At 50.3% G+C, this 17292-nt stretch overlaps 2 protein-coding genes across 4 annotated transcripts; one reads left to right on the forward strand and one right to left on the reverse strand.

The window, feature by feature from the left end:
- Window positions 1-1492: 1492 nt before the first annotated feature.
- On the reverse strand, window positions 1493-12559 carry rab3b (RAB3B, member RAS oncogene family). Of its 3 annotated transcripts, XM_028011949.1 has the most exons (8): window positions 12418-12559; window positions 12053-12315; window positions 11301-11671; window positions 10201-10294; window positions 9894-10118; window positions 4265-4383; window positions 4055-4179; window positions 1493-3135 (listed from the first exon to the last, which is right to left on the reverse strand). In XM_028011949.1, the coding sequence occupies exons 3-8, from the start codon at window positions 11555-11557 to the stop codon at window positions 2951-2953; spliced, it is 1005 nt and encodes a 334-aa protein (XP_027867750.1). In that variant the 5' UTR covers window positions 11558-11671; window positions 12053-12315; window positions 12418-12559; the 3' UTR covers window positions 1493-2950. The 3 variants fall into 3 exon arrangements, with proteins under 3 accessions (XP_027867750.1, XP_027867752.1, XP_027867751.1); XM_028011951.1 differs by lacking the exons at window positions 11301-11671; window positions 12418-12559 and having other exon boundaries at window positions 12053-12284; XM_028011950.1 differs by lacking the exons at window positions 10201-10294; window positions 11301-11671; window positions 12418-12559 and having other exon boundaries at window positions 12053-12278.
- Window positions 12560-12708: 149 nt separating this feature from the next.
- dbt (dihydrolipoamide branched chain transacylase E2) lies at window positions 12709-17225 on the forward strand. Its single transcript, XM_028011915.1, has 11 exons — window positions 12709-12848; window positions 13985-14114; window positions 14224-14299; window positions 14508-14689; window positions 14766-14890; window positions 15061-15304; window positions 15384-15550; window positions 15643-15720; window positions 15797-15988; window positions 16059-16130; window positions 16451-17225. Exons 1-11 carry the CDS (start codon window positions 12804-12806, stop codon window positions 16616-16618), a joined length of 1479 nt encoding a protein of 492 aa, XP_027867716.1. The 5' UTR covers window positions 12709-12803; the 3' UTR covers window positions 16619-17225.
- Window positions 17226-17292: the final 67 nt, after the last annotated feature.

The raw sequence follows: 17292 nt of genomic DNA on the forward strand, positions 1-17292 counted from the left end.
AAACTGGGTTATAAATTGACACTCTTGTTTTTTCTCTCTCTCTGTCTCTATTTTTTGAAAACCTAACTTTATTATATTTCTTAGCAGCATAGTAACAGCCACAGCCGTTCCTGTTTTCCACTGTCTGCTGCTGAACACCTGAAGCTCCAAGCAGGAAGAAACCATTTCCTGCAGATCCAGGAGGTTCAGGGTGAATATGTGCATTTTGGTCTGGGAGGGAGAACATTTGATTTTTACTGCTAAAAACAATCTTAGAAAACACAATATGACTCATTTTGTTATTGACAGGGCCCCAATTTTTTGTTATTTCTATGAACAAAAAATACATAAATAAATTGTGGAGGGCCCTCTGTTGGTCAGGGGCCCTTAGAACTGTCATAACGTTTCCCCCTGCTCAAAAGTGACCTTCTTCCTCCGACTCATTATACATTAGAATTTAGCTACAAGGGCAAATAGTGCGCAGTGTGAAATTAAGTTCCCTTATTTTATTTAAAATACAACACTGAAAGTGGCTCATCCATAAATTTGGGTGACATCATATCTGAGCTGCTTAGTACTTCCTTTATGTGCTGATTGGAGCATTTCGTGGCCACAGTCATTTTTGAGAAAGCATCTGCAGGCCAGGTTTGAAAGTTAGTTTAGTTTAATTAGCTCGGCTGTGCCTGGAGGGACTGAATAAATGTTTCCTTTACGCTCTAATAATCAGACAGAGTAATTTATTACAACTGTAATCAAATCAGTCTGGGTCCAGGTTCGGTGGCTCCTCCTTCTTGGCAACGTAGCTGTCCCCATGGCTACCGTGCTACATGACCAGTTATTTTATTTTGAAAAGAACCGGTGCAGCAACAGCTCACCTGTCAGAACCCCGATCACACACTAGTACATTTTGGAGAAACTGGATCTCAACAAAACTTTCCCTACATCATCCCTTAAAAACAGAGGATCTAATATTTGGACCCACAGAGACAGAAGAACCGACTTCATTCCTAACAACCTGCTGATCCTCACCAAATTCTTCATCCACTCTTGTAAAAGTGGAAAATAGAAAACCTGACTTTTAATGGACAAACATTTCAGAACCTTAAAACTGATGAAAAACAAGCAGGGAGTAAATACAGCTCTATAATGACCTGCATTTATTTCTGTTTGTTTGGTTTTATCCTTCTGCTATCCCTCTGTTTGATGTCTGAAATTTTATTTATTTATACTTTTATTTTACTTTTTTTTATTGTTATCTTATAATTATATGTGCCTTAAGCCTGTCAGACTTGATTTCCTCATGTATGTACATGTTACGTGATCTTGTACAATTGTTCAAAACGTTTAATAAAAAAAAGAACCCGGTCAGGTTGGGCCCATATTTATGACATCATCAGTGCTCACTCCATCAGCTGCTTTCCTATTGGATGAAGCTACGTGTGAAAAAGACCTGTTTGGATTCACGACAAAGTCAGAACCTGGATCCCGGTCCGAACAGAACTGAAAGAAGATGTGTTTTGATGAAAGACTGTGGTTTTTATTATACTAAGAATCATCTACAATATACAAACATTCACAATATTTTGTACAATCACTTTGTGCTTCTCCGGACGGAGCAAACCGTAAGACAACAAGTTCACAGAATTAGTCATAAAAATAAGTTCATACTCAACAACGGTATATTTAGCTCTAACTCTATCATTTACAGTTTCACCTCAAAATAAAATAATACAATATTATCGTTTATTCTCAACGGGGGAGATGGAGGAACCCTTACAGCTGGACAGGTTATTAATATCATGGTAATTATATTTAACACTCACACACACCTGATCATGTGAAACACACTGCAAACATGGCGGCTACAAGACAACACCTGCTAAAGGGGCGGAGTCTCCTCACGCTCCAATGAGTGACTAAAAACAGCTTAGGGTTAGGGTTAGACGCCATCATGAGGCTCGGCTGCAGGCTGAGAGGAACCGTCCGGACCGGACCGGACCGGACCGGACCGGGATGGACCGCGAACTGGATGAACTGGCCGGAACTGTTCTTTCCTGAGCTGAACAGTCTGGAATGATCTGACCCACTTCAGGCAAAACTGCGGTGGACTGACTCGGGTCTGGATCGACTTTTATATCTCTTCACATGACGAGTCTGGATGCTGGAGGTCAGATGGAGACTAATCAGTGCTGAGTTTAACGTTCAGCAGGCGACTCGAGTTAACGAGGACTCATGGCTTGGCAGGTGACTCGTTGAACGATGAGTCAATGTTCAGCTGGTGACCATTAATGTCAAGTTTAGAAGTTGAGAATATGGGAAATGTCTCTGTCCGGTGCTACTGTCAGAGGTCAGAGGTCAGAGCGGGGGTGGGGGCACAGGAAAAGTGGGTAAAAAAAACGCTAGCCAGAACAGGAGACTTGACAGGTATGCAGGTGACTCATATTGATCTGTAGTTGTACCTCTTGGTGTTTGGCCTACTTCGTTGTTTTCCTGAGCAGAGTGGATGGGCTCATTGGGCCCATCAGGTGTTAGAAGGTTTTCTGCTGTCAGCCTCATCATGGCTTTAACTGCAGCTGGACGTTCTGGTCGCATCGGGGTTCAGGACGTTCCAGCGGTTCAGTGGAAATACAAAAATTTTGGAGGTGCGGACACAGAAAGGACAGCAGCCACTAAGTGCTACTCATCTGTACGGTCTGCAGGGGGCATTGTGGGCTGTCCTAACCTGATTCGCTACTGTCATTTGAATGCAGAACCAATGGACCGGCCAGGTTAAGGCGGGACGGGACCTCCAGCGGTCAGCCGGCCTCAGGTACATGGACGAAGCGGTTTCCTGGATGTCAGCAGGAGTGATAACTGACGGCTCACAAATGTGGACTGAAGCAGAGCGGTTGTGGAGGAATGTCTCAACAGTCAGAATATCGGATCTTTTTATGTCACCTACAGCTCAGGGTGGGGGGAGGTGGACCGATGATCAGCAGCATTTCTGAGGTAGCTGGGTAGGCTTGTCGGTCAGTCTGGTGGTCTTAGATCCAGGAGCTACTGGTGCCTCCACGTCCACGCGTTCAGACATCTTTACACAGATGATGTCTACCAGGCGCTCAAAAACCTGACGCACATTGATGTTCTCCTTGGCACTCGCCTCATAGTACTCAAACCCTGCAGGAGACAGGCAAAGGTCACACCAGAAGTCTCCAGTCTGTGGTTGGAAAGCCTGGTTTACCAAACTTTGACCTGTGATGTTTCTGCTGAAAATATTTCTAGAAATGTTTAGTGGAAGGTCTCTGAAAAGGTCTTACTGGGTCAGTAATTGCTCAAAATCTCTAAAAGTACCACTTGGCATACCTCCAGTCCTCCAGAGGTACCATCCTGCAGCTTTCAGGGTTCATTCCCACCAGTCCCGTTCAGTCCGCTTTAACCCAACTCCAGTCCATCTGCCTAGTCAAAGTTCAGTTTGGTTGGTGAGGTGTGAATGCTAACCAACCTCTGACCTCTGGTCCTTCAAACCTCGGTCTGGGTTCGGTTGAAGTGAACTCTGGTTTGGCTTGAATGTGAACGCCAAGCAGAGTGGAGACCGCTCCAAAAACAGGAAGTGGACTACAGCACAGTGTATTCTGGGTAAATATAACCAAAGCTAGCATGCTAGCCTAGCGCTAGCAGAAGAAATGGCTCCTGGTCTTTACCCAAAGACTAAAGAGAAATCCTCCAACACTAAAATCTGACTCCTCCATCTTGTTTCCATCTGGTGAAGAAGGAAGTTGCTCTCACCGTCTTCAGAGGTTTTTGTGTCGTTTCCTTCAGTGGTTCTTGGTGCAGCGCCCCCACAGGCCAGGAGGGGAACAGGTTGGTTTGACTCAGAGCAGAGAGAAAGAGAACTGGATTTTCAGCCATTTGGTTCAGGGATGTCTCTAAAAGCTGCAGGATAGTATCTTAGGACCTGGTCCCCTGGTTGACTGATATCAAACTGAAAACACTGTAGATCACTATTGAGACAATAAAGTGTTCAGGAATGCTCTGATAACAAATTATCCTGACTACTGTGAGTTATTATTTCCTTCTAAAACTAACTAATGCACACCTAGCTGGTCTGCCAGGTGTTTTCCTTTCTCAGGTGGTACCACTCTCTCCTCATCCATGTCACACTTGTTGCCCACCATGATGACCTGGGCGTTGTCCCACGAGTACGTCTTGATCTGGGTGGCCCTGTGGACACAGAGCGACAGCTAGCTGGAACCGATTCACACCTACTGACATCACGATGCAAGCCAGCATCTGACCAATCCCCTACCAGTCCTGGACCGCATTGAACGACTCCTCGTTGGTGATGTCATACATGAGGATGAAGCCCATGGCTCCTCGGTAGTAAGCCGTGGTGATGGTGCGATAGCGCTCCTGCCCCGCAGTGTCCTGAACACAAACAGGGAATGAAAGGACCATTCGGGTTCTGGTTCTGGTCTAATTCCTGGTGGACATAAAGACCTCCAGAGACGAGCTTTCAAGAAGCATCAAGACGCGACGCCTGAACCAGGGGCCCCGCTCCCAAACCAAACTAATGGAGCCCAGAGCTAGAATGGCCTGAGAGTAAAACACCTGCTGCAGCGTCATGGCGATGACTAAAGCTCCCATGATGCTCTCCTCCAGGAATGACTGCAGCTGCTCCACACATCTGAGGATTCAGTCTATTTTTACTCCTCACACAGCTGTTACACACACGCAAGCCCACCGACACAAACACTTACACACACACACACACACACACAAACACATGCCTAAATCCCTGCATATCTGCTGGATCTCCATGCGTTCAGCCTGACACGTGTCCCTTTAATTATCTCCAAAGACGTTTAAGTCTGTTTTTGTCTTTATCTCTGTGTGACTGAAGCAGTAGGGAAGTGAGCATGAAGACTTGTTGCCATGGCAACAACATACCTACCGAAAGACCAGCACAGCAGCGAGAAACTCAGTCACAGCAGAACAACATGTTTCAATCCACACAGCTGGAGGTTCCTACTGAAGGTTCCTACTGAAGGCTCCTACTGAGGGTTCCTACTGAGGGTTCTTACTGAAGGTTCCTACTGAAGGCTCCTACTGAAGGTTCCTACTGAGGGTTCCTACTGAAGGTTCCTACTGAAGGCTCCTACTGAAGGTTCCTACTCAGGGTTCCTACTGAAGGTTCCTACTGAAGGTTCCTACTGAGGGTTCCTACTGAAGGTTCCTACTGAAGGTTCCCACTGAGAGTTCCTACTGAAGGTTCCTACTGAAGGTTCCTACTGAAGGTTCCTACTGAGGGTTCCTACTGAAGGTTCCTACTGAAGGTTCCTACTGAAGGTTCCTACTGAGGGTTCCTACTGAAGGTTCCTACTGAAGGTTCCCACTGAGAGTTCCTACTGAGGGTTCCTACTGAAGGTTCCTACTGAAGGTTCCTACTGAGAGTTCCTACTGAAGGTTCCTACTCAGGGTTCCTACTGAGAGTTCCTACTGAGGGTTCCTACTGAAGGTTCCTACTGAAGGTTCCCACTGAGGGTTCCTACTGAAGGTTCCTACTGAAGGTTCCCACTGAGGGTTCCTACTGAAGGTTCCTACTCAGGGTTCCTACTGAAGGTTCCTACTGAGGGTTCCTACTGAAGGTTCCTACTGAGAGTTCCTACTGAGAGTTCCCGCTGAAGGTTCCTACTGAGAGTTCCTACTGAGAGTTCCTACTGAAGGTTCCTACTCAGGGTTCCTACTCAGGGTTCCTACTGAGAGTTCCTACTGAGGGTTCCTACTGAAGGTTCCCACTGAGAGTTCCTACTGAAGGTTCCTACTGAGAGTTCCCACTGAGAGTTCCTACTGAGGGTTCCTACTGAAGGTTCCTACTGAAGGTTCCTACTGAAGGTTCCTACTGAAGGTTCCTACTGAGAGTTCCTACTGAAGGTTCCTACTCAGGGTTCCTACTGAGAGTTCCTACTGAGGGTTCCTACTGAAGGTTCCTACTCAGGGTTCCTACTCAGGGTTCCTACTGAGAGTTCCTACTGAGGGTTCCTACTGAAGGTTCCCACTGAGAGTTCCTACTGAAGGTTCCTACTGAGAGTTCCCACTGAGAGTTCCTACTGAGGGTTCCTACTGAAGGTTCCTACTGAAGGTTCCTACTGAGAGTTCCTACTGAAGGTTCCTACTCAGGGTTCCTACTGAGAGTTCCTACTGAGGGTTCCTACTGAAGGTTCCTACTGAAGGTTCCCACTGAGGGTTCCTACTGAAGGTTCCTACTGAAGGTTCCCACTGAGGGTTCCTACTGAAGGTTCCTACTCAGGGTTCCTACTGAAGGTTCCTACTGAGGGTTCCTACTGAGGGTTCTTACTGAAGGTTCCTACTGAAGGTTCCTACTGAGGGTTCCTACTGAAGGTTCCTACTGAAGGCTCCTACTGAAGGTTCCTACTGAGGGTTCCTACTGAAGGTTCCTACTGAAGGTTCCTACTGAGGGTTCCTACTGAAGGTTCCTACTGAAGGTTCCCACTGAGAGTTCCTACTGAAGGTTCCTACTGAGAGTTCCCACTGAGAGTTCCTACTGAGGGTTCCTACTGAAGGTTCCTACTGAAGGTTCCTACTGAGAGTTCCTACTGAAGGTTCCTACTGAGAGTTCCTACTGAGGGTTCCTACTGAAGGTTCCTACTGAAGGTTCCCACTGAGGATTCCTACTGAAGGTTCCTACTGAAGGTTCCCACTGAGGGTTCCTACTGAAGGTTCCTACTCAGGGTTCCTACTGAAGGTTCCTACTGAGGGTTCCTACTGAAGGTTCCTACTGAGAGTTCCTACTGAGAGTTCCCGCTGAAGGTTCCTACTGAGAGTTCCTACTGAGAGTTCCTACTGAAGGTTCCTACTCAGGGTTCCTACTCAGGGTTCCTACTGAGAGTTCCTACTGAGGGTTCCTACTGAAGGTTCCTACTGAAGGTTCCCACTGAGAGTTCCTACTGAAGGTTCCTACTGAGAGTTCCCACTGAGAGTTCCTACTGAGGGTTCCTACTGAAGGTTCCTACTGAAGGTTCCTACTGAGAGTTCCTACTGAAGGTTCCTACTCAGGGTTCCTACTGAGAGTTCCTACTGAGGGTTCCTACTGAAGGTTCCTACTGAAGGTTCCCACTGAGGGTTCCTACTGAAGGTTCCTACTGAAGGTTCCCACTGAGGGTTCCCACTGAAGGTTCCTACTCAGGGTTCCTACTGAAGGTTCCTACTGAGGGTTCCTACTGAAGGTTCCTACTGAGAGTTCCTACTGAGAGTTCCCGCTGAAGGTTCCTACTGAGAGTTCCTACTGAGAGTTCCTACTGAAGGTTCCTACTCAGGGTTCCTACTCAGGGTTCCTACTGAGAGTTCCTACTGAGGGTTCCTACTGAAGGTTCCTACTGAAGGCTCCTACTGAAGGTTCCTACTCAGGGTTCCTACTGAAGGTTCCTACTGAGGGTTCCTACTGAAGGTTCCCACTGAGAGTTCCTACTGAAGGTTCCTACTGAAGGCTCCTACTGAGGGTTCCTACTGAAGGTTCCTACTGAAGGTTCCTACTGAGAGTTCCTACTGAGAGTTCCTACTGAAGGTTCCTACTGAGAGTTCCTACTGATTCCCACTGAGAGTTCCTACTGAGGGTTCCTACTCAGGGTTCCTACTGAAGGTTCCTACTGAAGGTTCCCACTGAGGGTTCCTACTGAAGGTTCCTACTCAGGGTTCCTACTGAAGGTTCCTACTGAGAGTTCCCGCTGAAGGTTCCTACTGAGAGTTCCTACTGAGAGTTCCTACTGAAGGTTCCTACTCAGGGTTCCTACTGAGGGTTCCTACTGAAGGTTCCTACTGAAGGCTCCTACTGAAGGCTCCTACTGAAGGTTCCTACTGAGGGTTCCTACTGAAGGTTCCTACTGAAGGCTCCTACTGAAGGTTCCTACTCAGGGTTCCTACTGAGGGTTCCTACTGAAGGTTCCTACTGAGGGTTCCTACTGAAGGTTCCTACTGAGAGTTCCTACTGAGAGTTCCTACTGAAGGTTCCTACTGAGGGTTCCTACTGAGAGTTCCCACTGAGAGTTCCTACTGAGGGTTCCTACTGAAGGTTCCTACTGAGAGTTCCTACTGAGGGTTCCCACTGAAGGTTCCTACTGAGAGTTCCTACTGAAGGTTCCTACTGAGAGTTCCTACTGATTCCCACTGAGAGTTCCTACTGAGGGTTCCTACTCAGGGTTCCTACTGAGAGTTCCTACTGAGGGTTCCTACTGAAGGTTCCTACTGAAGGTTCCCACTGAGGGTTCCTACTCAGGGTTCCTACTGAAGGTTCCTACTGAGGGTTCCTACTGAAGGTTCCTACTGAGAGTTCCTACTGAGAGTTCCCGCTGAAGGTTCCTACTGAGAGTTCCTACTGAGAGTTCCTACTGAAGGTTCCTACTCAGGGTTCCTACTGAGAGTTCCTACTGAGGGTTCCTACTGAGGGTTCCTACTGAAGGCTCCTACTGAAGGTTCCTACTCAGGGTTCCTACTGAAGGTTCCCACTGAGAGTTCCTACTGAAGGTTCCTACTGAAGGCTCCTACTGAGGGTTCCTACTGAAGGTTCCTACTGAAGGTTCCTACTGAGAGTTCCTACTGAGAGTTCCTACTGAATGTTCCTACTGAGGGTTCCTACTGAGAGTTCCCACTGAGAGTTCCTACTGAGGGTTCCTACTGAGAGTTCCTACTGAAGGTTCCTACTGAGAGTTCCTACTGATTCCCACTGAGAGTTCCTACTGAGGGTTCCTACTCAGGGTTCCTACTGAAGGTTCCTACTGAGAGTTCCTACTGAGGGTTCCTACTGAGAGTTCCTACTGAGGGTTCCTACTGAAGGTTCCTACTGAAGGTTCCCACTGAGGGTTCCTACTGAAGGTTCCTACTCAGGGTTCCTACTGAAGGTTCCTACTGAGAGTTCCTACTGAGAGTTCCCGCTGAAGGTTCCTACTGAGAGTTCCTACTGAAGGTTCCTACTCAGGGTTCCTACTGAGGGTTCCTACTGAAGGTTCCTACTGAAGGCTCCTACTGAAGGTTCCTACTGAAGGTTCCTACTGAAGGCTCCTACTGAAGGCTCCTACTGAAGGCTCCTACTGTAGGTTCCTACTGAAGGCTCCTACTGAAGGTTCCTACTCAGGGTTCCTACTGAAGGTTCCTACTGAGGGTTCCTACTGAAGGTTCCTACTGAGGGTTCCTACTGAAGGTTCCTACTGAAGGTTCCCACTGAGAGTTCCTACTGAAGGTTCCTACTGAAGGCTCCTACTCAGGGTTCCTACTGAAGGTTCCTACTGAAGGTTCCTACTGAGGGTTCCTACTGAGAGTTCCCACTGAGAGTTCCTACTGAGGGTTCCTACTGAGGGTTCCTACTGAGAGTTCCCACTGAGAGTTCCTACTGAGGGTTCCTACTGAAGGTTCCTACTGAGAGTTCGTACTGAAGGTTCCCACTGAGAGTTCCTACTGAAGGTTCCTACTGAAGGCTCCTACTCAGGGTTCCTACTGAGAGTTCCTACTGAAGGTTCCTACTGAGGGTTCCTATTGAGAGTTCCCACTGAGAGTTCCTACTGAGAGTTCCTACTGAAGGTTCCTACTGAGAGTTCCTACTGAAGGTTCCCACTGAGAGTTCCTACTGAAGGTTCCTACTGAAGGCTCCTACTCAGGGTTCCTACTGAAGGTTCCTACTGAGGGTTCCTACTGAGAGTTCCCACTGAGAGTTCCTACTGAGGGTTCCTACTGAAGGTTCCTACTGAGAGTTCCTACTGAAGGTTCCTACTGAGAGGTCCTAGTCCTCCTTTCCCTATTCATTCTGAAGTAAGTGTCATTCAGCCTATGGCTGCACTCCAAACCGAAGCTCCGCCCTCCAACCTGCAACCCGCCCCACCAGTCAAAAGCTCCTTCGTGTTCACGATTAAGCTCCGCCCCCTCCTCACCCAGATCTGCAGCTTGATCCTCTTGTCGTTGCGGTAAACGGTCTTGACCTTGAAGTCGATGCCGACGGTGCTGACGAAGGAGTTGCTGAAGGAGTCGTCGGCGTAGCGGAACAGGAACGACGTCTTCCCGACGCTGCTGTTCCCGATGATCAGCAGCTTGAACATGTAGTCAAAGTTCTGGTCGGATCCGTCCCGTTGGCCGTAGCGCTGGTCTGCCTTCGCCATCTGGGGGCGCAAGAGGACACGTCATATGATCGCTGTAGTGACGGCCACTTCTACCAGGCATAACATTACAACCACCCATTTCCTGCCTGCAGCAGAACTTCCTGTTTCCCTGATTAATGAAGGAAAACTGGTCAGAACTGCTGATGATTCTGATGCCGGGACAGGAAGTGGTCGGTCTGCAACAGGAAATGGTCAGACTGGTATCTGAGGGTTCCTACTGTGTGGGTTGAGCTGGTTCCTGAGGAGGAAGATCCAGTTGGACCTCATGTCAGGAAAGTTGTGCTGTGTTTGGTTCTAGAGATGAACCCTTTTATTCCTGCTTTCATTAAGCTGCTGAATTACTTCATGGTTTTACTTTACATGACAGCAGCTTGTAAATTTATTTATAAATGGTTTTAGTTTGCCGTCTGAAATGTCGTTCCTGTAAACAAGTTATTGTTTGGCTGTTAATCAGGATAAAATATGTTGTTTTGTAGCTATTTTGTTCCTATATTTTAAAATATTTTAGTTTAATTACACTCTTTTTATTATTATTAAACTTTGCTAAATAGATGTGGGATTGATTGTAATAGCTGTGTAATATTAGTGTTTATTAATCATATCCTATCAGTTCAGTGACATATTGTGGCTGATATTTAATAAAGTCTGTCATACAGCAGATTCATGCACAAAAAAGAGTCACACTGATCTGTATTAGTCTTTAATTTAATTCCAATAAAAACCTGTTTACTGTTTTATTCTTACTAACCTCTGTATTTAAAATATTTGAACAGGTAGGATATTCTAGTAAAGGATTAGTGCAAACATCTACAGCTTTTCATTTTAAACAGGTAGATGTTCAGATGAAGGAAGTGATCTTCTTGTGGTTTCGTCATGGATAGAAATTGTTCCGATGCTAAGCTAACCATAACTGCTAAGCTTCCACTTCAGTCACTCAGATATTGTTATTCGATATATTTAACATCAACAACCTGCTATAGTTTTCTGACTGTAAACATGACGGTAGCAGCTTTGGACGGGTAGCACAGACAGATAGACTTAGCTATCTATTCGTGCTACTGTAGGAAAATCTGATGAGGTAGCACAGATGGTCAGAACACCAGAACCATGAACACCTGAGGAACATTGTGTCGTCGGATTGGACCCTGAGCTCAGAACTCCACAGGTGAACCTGAAGCTTACATGCTTGCAACCAGGCAACCAGGCAACTGGGCAACCAGGCAACCAGGACACCAGCAGGAGATGTGCAGATGTTCCTGCTGAAGCGTCAGATGAACATTTGTCTGGTGGTTTCCAACCGTCATGGAGTCCAGAGGTTCTGATGGTTCTGGAGGTTTTGACCCAGACCAGAACTGTACCGCCATCATGCATTCTTTAGGTGAAACTCCGGTCATGCGACTGAGCAGTGCCTTGTTGTCATGGACACCAGCTGGATCCATCCCATCAGAACCATGACCTGGTTCTGATGCAGGACTCTCAGGAGGTTCCGGACGCTCGGTCCCACCTGAGCACCGTCACCATGGAGACAAGCTCAGCAGCAGCTCAGCGGTTTCCTAGTGAAAACAGGACGCTGTTTCAGAACCGAGTCCGAACCCGCTGGGTCACTGCGGTTCTGGTTGGGTTCTGCAGCTGGAGCAGCTGGACCCATCAGAGCACGAGGTCACCTGTCCACCATCAACTGGTTCTGGTTCTCTAAACCTAGAGACAGAAACGTCTGCAGAAGTTCTGATGGGTCAGCTTGGTTAGAAGGTTCTGTTCTGTACTGGTTCTGGGGCTGCAGAGACCAGAACCCTGCAAAAAGCACCAACAGAACCAACAGAACCGCGACCAGACAGAATCAGGTTCTGATCCAGATTGTTTGGATCAGAGAAGATCAGACTCCACCCTGGGTTCTGGTTCGGTTCTGGTTCGGTGTAGATGTGCGGCGGGCTCACCTCAGCTGGGCGGGTCCGATGCGCGCTCCCTGCAGCAGAATAAAACCCAGAGCGGTTCCGGACCGGAACACAATCAGAACCAGCAGCTCCGCTTCAGCCGAACCGAGTCGCTCTCCGCGCGCGCGCGGCTTCACGCGGACCTGCTGAATGGTGAGAGGCGGCAGCCAATCAGAGAGTGGCTCCGTGCCGCGCGCGGTGACTCATGGCTGCTCCGGAGTCCATCTGCGGCACGCGCACGCGCTCACGCGCCGCGCAGGGTGAGACTGAAGATGAAAAAAAAAAGAGAAATAGAAGCAGAAAATGGAAGAAAGAAAAACCTGAGAAAAATAAAGTAAAACATGTTTAGAAATAAACAGAAAACGAACCGAAAAGTTCAAACCGAGACAGAAACGATCAGATGTTCTGGACGGGTTCAGTCCGGACTTAAAGGAAAATGTTCCTGATCAATATCTGGATTATTAATCACACACTGAGGAGAAAAATGCCACGAACGAACGAATGAATGACTGAATGAATGAATGACCCTAACCCTACCCTGAGGAACAGAAGTCAAAGATCGGACCCGCCTCTCTGGTTGCAGTACGCGCTCACGACACAGGGGGGCAGACAAGACCGGTTCCCTGAACTTTAATGAGCCACAGTCTGAGCCGCTTCCTGTCGCCGGGTGGCGCTGTTTCCGCCTCCTGACGCAGAAGAAGAACGCAGAGCGCGCTGATTGGCTGCAGTCGGGGGCGTGCAGCGGAGAGCACAGATGGCGGCGATGACCAGAAGATCCTTCAGCGCTCTCAGAGTTCTGGTGAGGAGCAAACCGAGCCGGAACCACGCCGAAACGAACCCGAACCACACTGGAACCCAACCAGGCCGCTCTGCTTTTTAGCGCCTGCGCGGCTGACGCTAAAAGCTGCTGGTGACGCAGGCATTACGTCACTGCGGTGCTAACTGAGGCTAACTGGGTTGTGATGGTCTGGGTCCGGGTCGGTTCCGTTCTGGAGCAACGGACAGCGGGTTCTGTCTGTCCCAAACCGAATCGGTGGGCTCCCCTGAGCTGCTGGTTCCGGTAGAGTCCAGTGGTTGATGGTGCATTCATGTTCTGTCAGAGGTTCTGCTGCTGACGGCTCGGTCCAGTTGGATCCCAGCCTGAAGAAAGCAGCAGCTGTTGGTCATAATGTTCTGCCTGCTCTGGGACGTGGAGAGGGTTCCGTTAGAACCCGAACCCAACTCCGGATTGATGTGGTTCCGAGCTTTCAGTCCAGTCAGTTTTTCCAGAACTTTTCCAGGTTCTGCTCGGATTCTCCCACTTTGTTTAGATTTCAGGATAAGTCCCTGATCTTCAATCCGGTTTTGGGAATCACTTCATAGAACCAGAACCGGAAGAAGGTTGGGACTGGACCCGGAGCCGGTACCGGACCGCTGAGGCCCGGATCTTAAAACAACAGCAACGAGGGAAACCCTGAGATGAAACTATGACAACAGCAACAAACAGCAATCTGATCATAACGATCAGGAGGGAGTTGACCCATTGCAGGCACGGCAGTGAATGTTGCTATGGTGTTGCCATGGTGATGCCAGATGCACTCCCAGGCCGGGAGGGCATCTGGCTTCTGGACTTCCACTCAAACGTTGGAAGTCCAGAAAGTTTTCACATCGGGGCAATAAATGAATAAATGAAGCTGCAATATTCAGAGAGCAACTAGGAGACGTGTCGACGTTCGATCCGCCCGACGGAGGAATTTAAATTAAAATCATGTTAATATGTATAAGCTGGTTTTGGGGTCAGGGTAGTTCCTGGAGGTTTTCTCTCCAAGACGTTTTCCAGAGGTCCATTTGAGATCAGGAGCAGATTGTTGTTTCTAACTGAACCTTTAATCACATCCCACTGAACGCCAGTTCTGGTTCTGACCCAGTGACTGTGGTTCTGGTTCTCTCTGCCAGCTGACCCAGCAGTACCACCGGAGGAGTTTTGGACCCCAGAACCTGAGGCTGAGCAGAACCGAATCGGCGCCGTCCAGATTGGCCGCTTTGCTGCAGACGTCCTGCAACAGGACGCTGCAGACCACCGTGGGTAAGTCCAAGCCGGTTCCGGTCTGGGTCATCCCCCGTCCTGGAGGATGCAGTTGCTATGGCGACCTGCAGCCACAACAACGACGGCTGACGGCGTCTCTGTCCCGCAGAGCGGCGCCGACCCATGGTCCAGTTCAAGCTGTCCGACATCGGAGAGGGCATCATGGAGGTCACGGTCAAGGAGTGGTAGGAACCAGGCCCGGTTCTGCTGGGCCGCAGCAGCTTCCATTAGCTCCTGTTAGCTTCTGTTAGCTGCCATTAGCTTCTAATAGCTTCCATCAGCTCCCATTAGCTCGCACTAGCTCCTGTTGCCTTCCTTTAGCTCAGGTTTGCTAATCACATGAAATCTTTGAAGTCATGTGACCTCCTGTCCACCTGGTCTCACCTGTCTCAGGTACGTGAAGGAGGGGGACAGGGTGTCTCAGTTTGACAGCATCTGCGAGGTCCAGAGCGACAAAGCGTCCGTCACCATCACCAGCCGCTACGACGGCATCATCAGGAGGCTGTACTATGAAGCCGACGCCACCGCCCTGGTGGGCAAGCCGCTGGTGGACATTGAGACGGAGTCTGCATCAGGTGAGGTGCCGCCGTCCGTTCCGCCCTGTCCTGTCCGTCCCATCGGGACCACTAGTCTCTGACGTCCATCTCCCAGAGCTGAGCCAGGAGGATGTGGTGGAGACGCCCGCCATGGCCCGTGAGGAGCACACCCACCAAGAGATCAAAGGTCACAAGACCCAGGCCACGCCCGCCGTCCGCCGCCTCGCCATGGAGAACAACGTGAGTCCGTCCCCAGGTCCCTGTCCACCGTGTCCGTCCCGTCATTCCTGAGCCGATATGGCTGTGGCGGCTCTGACCGCCAGATGATCCAGAGATGGACCTGAGGAGTCTGTCTGCGATGGACAGGAGGTCCAGAGCAGGTATGTGATGTCTCTGCTGTGTCCCCTCAGATCAAGCTCAGTGAAGTGGTGGGGACGGGGAAGGATGGACGCATCCTCAAGGAGGACATCCTGAACTTCCTGGCCAAGCAGACCGGCGCCATCTTGCCTCCAGCTCCGCTCTTCCAGGAGGTCCAGACGCCAGGCCCCGGCCCCGCTGCCGCACCGCCCCTCAGCGCCCCAGCTGCAGTCAGACCTCCACCTGCGGCCCCAAGACCCGTCTTCACCGGGAAGGACGTGACAGAGCCGCTCAAAGGTCAGACCCGTTGGACCAGAACTCGGTACCGGGTCATGTGACGTCAGCTGGGTCATGCGGCTTCCTTGTTTGTCTGCAGGTTTCCACAAAGCCATGGTGAAGACCATGACGGCGGCGCTGAAGATCCCTCACTTTGGTTACTGTGACGAGGTCGACCTGAGCCGATTGGTTCTGCTGCGGTCCGAACTGAAGCCGGTCGCCGAGAGACGCGGCATCAAACTCAGCTACCTGCCCTTCTTCATCAAGGTGAGCGCATAGCTCAGACCGCAGCTGGTTGGCTAACGAGCGGAGCTACTGGTTGGTTCAGCGATGTTGTGATTGGCTGAACTCTCTCTCAGGCCGCCTCCCTCAGCCTGCTTCACTTCCCCATCCTGAACTCCACGCTGGACGAAGGCTGCCAGAACATCACCTTCAAGGTGAGGCGGTCAGCAGGGCCCGTGTGGCAACGCATTACTGACACGGCTACATGTCGCTGACGCTGCGTCTCGGCAGGCGTCCCATAACATCGGCGTTGCCATGGACACCAGCCAGGGTCTGCTGGTCCCCAGCGTGAAGAGCGTCCAGCTGCTCAGTGTTTTCCAGGTGGCCCAGGAGTTGACCCGGCTGCAGGCGCTGGGCGCCACCGGCCAGCTGGGGACGGCTGAGCTGAGCGGGGGAACCTTCACTCTGTCCAACATCGGATCGGTGAGTCCGCCGGGCTTCCCGACTCCAACCAGGTCCGACCCGGTCCGACCGCTCTGTGTTTCTGTCTCAGATCGGAGGGACGTACGCCAAGCCGGTCATTCTTCCTCCAGAGGTCGCCATCGGAGCGCTGGGGAAAATCCAGGTTGGTTCCAGAACCGGCTGAAGTGTTGGTCCAGACCGGGGTCAACCCTTCAGGCGGGGTCACATGGAGGCCATGAGCGCCCTCAACTGGAGGCAGTAAAACTATTCCAGCTGCGGGCAACGAATTCTCCTGAAGATGAAAACCTGATCTGATTTAATAATCGCTCAGCAAACGGTCCTCAGTTTTCATCATGAAACGTGTGAATGATCTGACCCTAGCAGCCAGGTGAAACCAGGTGTTCCTGATCCGCCAGTCAGAGCGAGGATCCGTCCAGGGGGATTCTGATTGGTTCTCCAGGTTTGATTGGTGTTTCCTTCCAGGTTCTGCCGCGGTTCGGCCCAGACGGTCAAGTGAAGGCAGCCCACATCATGAAGGTGAGCTGGTCAGCAGATCACCGCCTCATCGACGGCGCCACCATGTGTCGCTTCTCCAACCTGTGGCGGGAGTACCTGGAGAACCCGGCCAGCATGCTTCTGGACCTGAAATAGACACTTTTACCCATCAGCCCCGGGGAGGCCGGCCCCTCGAGCCCACGGCCCCGCCCATTCCACTCCTTCACTTCCTGTTTGTGTCTGAGGCCTTCCTGTCGCTCCGTAGCTTCCTTGTTGCCTTTGAGCAGGACCCTGGGGGGCGATTACCATGACGACCAAGCAGACACCGGGAGATCCAGAATCATTCGGCAGGAGAACCGGACCGGTTCCCCACACCCACAGGTGCAATTCACATGACCTGACCAGCTGACCTTTCAGGCTCCGGCCCCTCTTTCTGTTGCACTGGAACTAGTGGGGGCCGCATAACCGTGGTTACGGCTGGCGTCACATGTTGGTCCTTCATGTCCCGCGTGTCTTTGGTGCTTCCCTGGGTCAAAGATCAGCTGCAAAGTCTGGTCCGGTGGCTCTGGGACCTGGAGGGCGCAGTAGGACCCGGTTTGCCTCAACGGGTCGGGAGCCGGGCCGGTTCAGAACCAGAGCGTCTCCTGATGATGGGGTGGTCGGTGTCGCCGCCCTGCTGGCAGCTCCAGGGTCCTGCTCCGGTCACATTCATTAAAGCTTTTCTATGTTTAGTGGGAAGATCTCAATAAAGCTGCTGAAAACACTTCCTCTCTGGTTCTGGTTCTGGTCCAACAACAAGGAGACTCTAGTTTTACACAGACTAACCCTTG

This window comes from Xiphophorus couchianus, unplaced genomic scaffold (assembly GCF_001444195.1).
Source record: "Xiphophorus couchianus unplaced genomic scaffold, X_couchianus-1.0 Scaffold1000102, whole genome shotgun sequence".
NCBI classification, from domain to species: domain Eukaryota; kingdom Metazoa; phylum Chordata; class Actinopteri; order Cyprinodontiformes; family Poeciliidae; genus Xiphophorus; species Xiphophorus couchianus.

What these genes read in the sequence shown, in the direction of transcription:
- rab3b (XM_028011949.1), bottom strand. Translation starts at nt 11,557, where the DNA reads ATGGATCCAGCTGGTGTCCATGACAACAAGGCACTGCTCAGTCGCATG. An exon ending in GGAAGTTCTGCTGCAGGCAG is followed by an intron (nt 10,119 to 10,200) that starts GAAATGGGTGGT and finishes TTGCGCCCCCAG; the next exon opens with ATGGCGAAGGCAGACCAGCG. An exon ending in TTCAATGCGGTCCAGGACTG is followed by an intron (nt 4,180 to 4,264) that starts GTAGGGGATTGG and finishes CTGTGTCCACAG; the next exon opens with GGCCACCCAGATCAAGACGT.
- dbt (XM_028011915.1), top strand. Translation starts at nt 12,804, where the DNA reads ATGGCGGCGATGACCAGAAGATCCTTCAGCGCTCTCAGAGTTCTG. An exon ending in GCCAGAACATCACCTTCAAG is followed by an intron (nt 15,721 to 15,796) that starts GTGAGGCGGTCA and finishes GCGTCTCGGCAG; the next exon opens with GCGTCCCATAACATCGGCGT. An exon ending in CTCTGTCCAACATCGGATCG is followed by an intron (nt 15,989 to 16,058) that starts GTGAGTCCGCCG and finishes TTTCTGTCTCAG; the next exon opens with ATCGGAGGGACGTACGCCAA.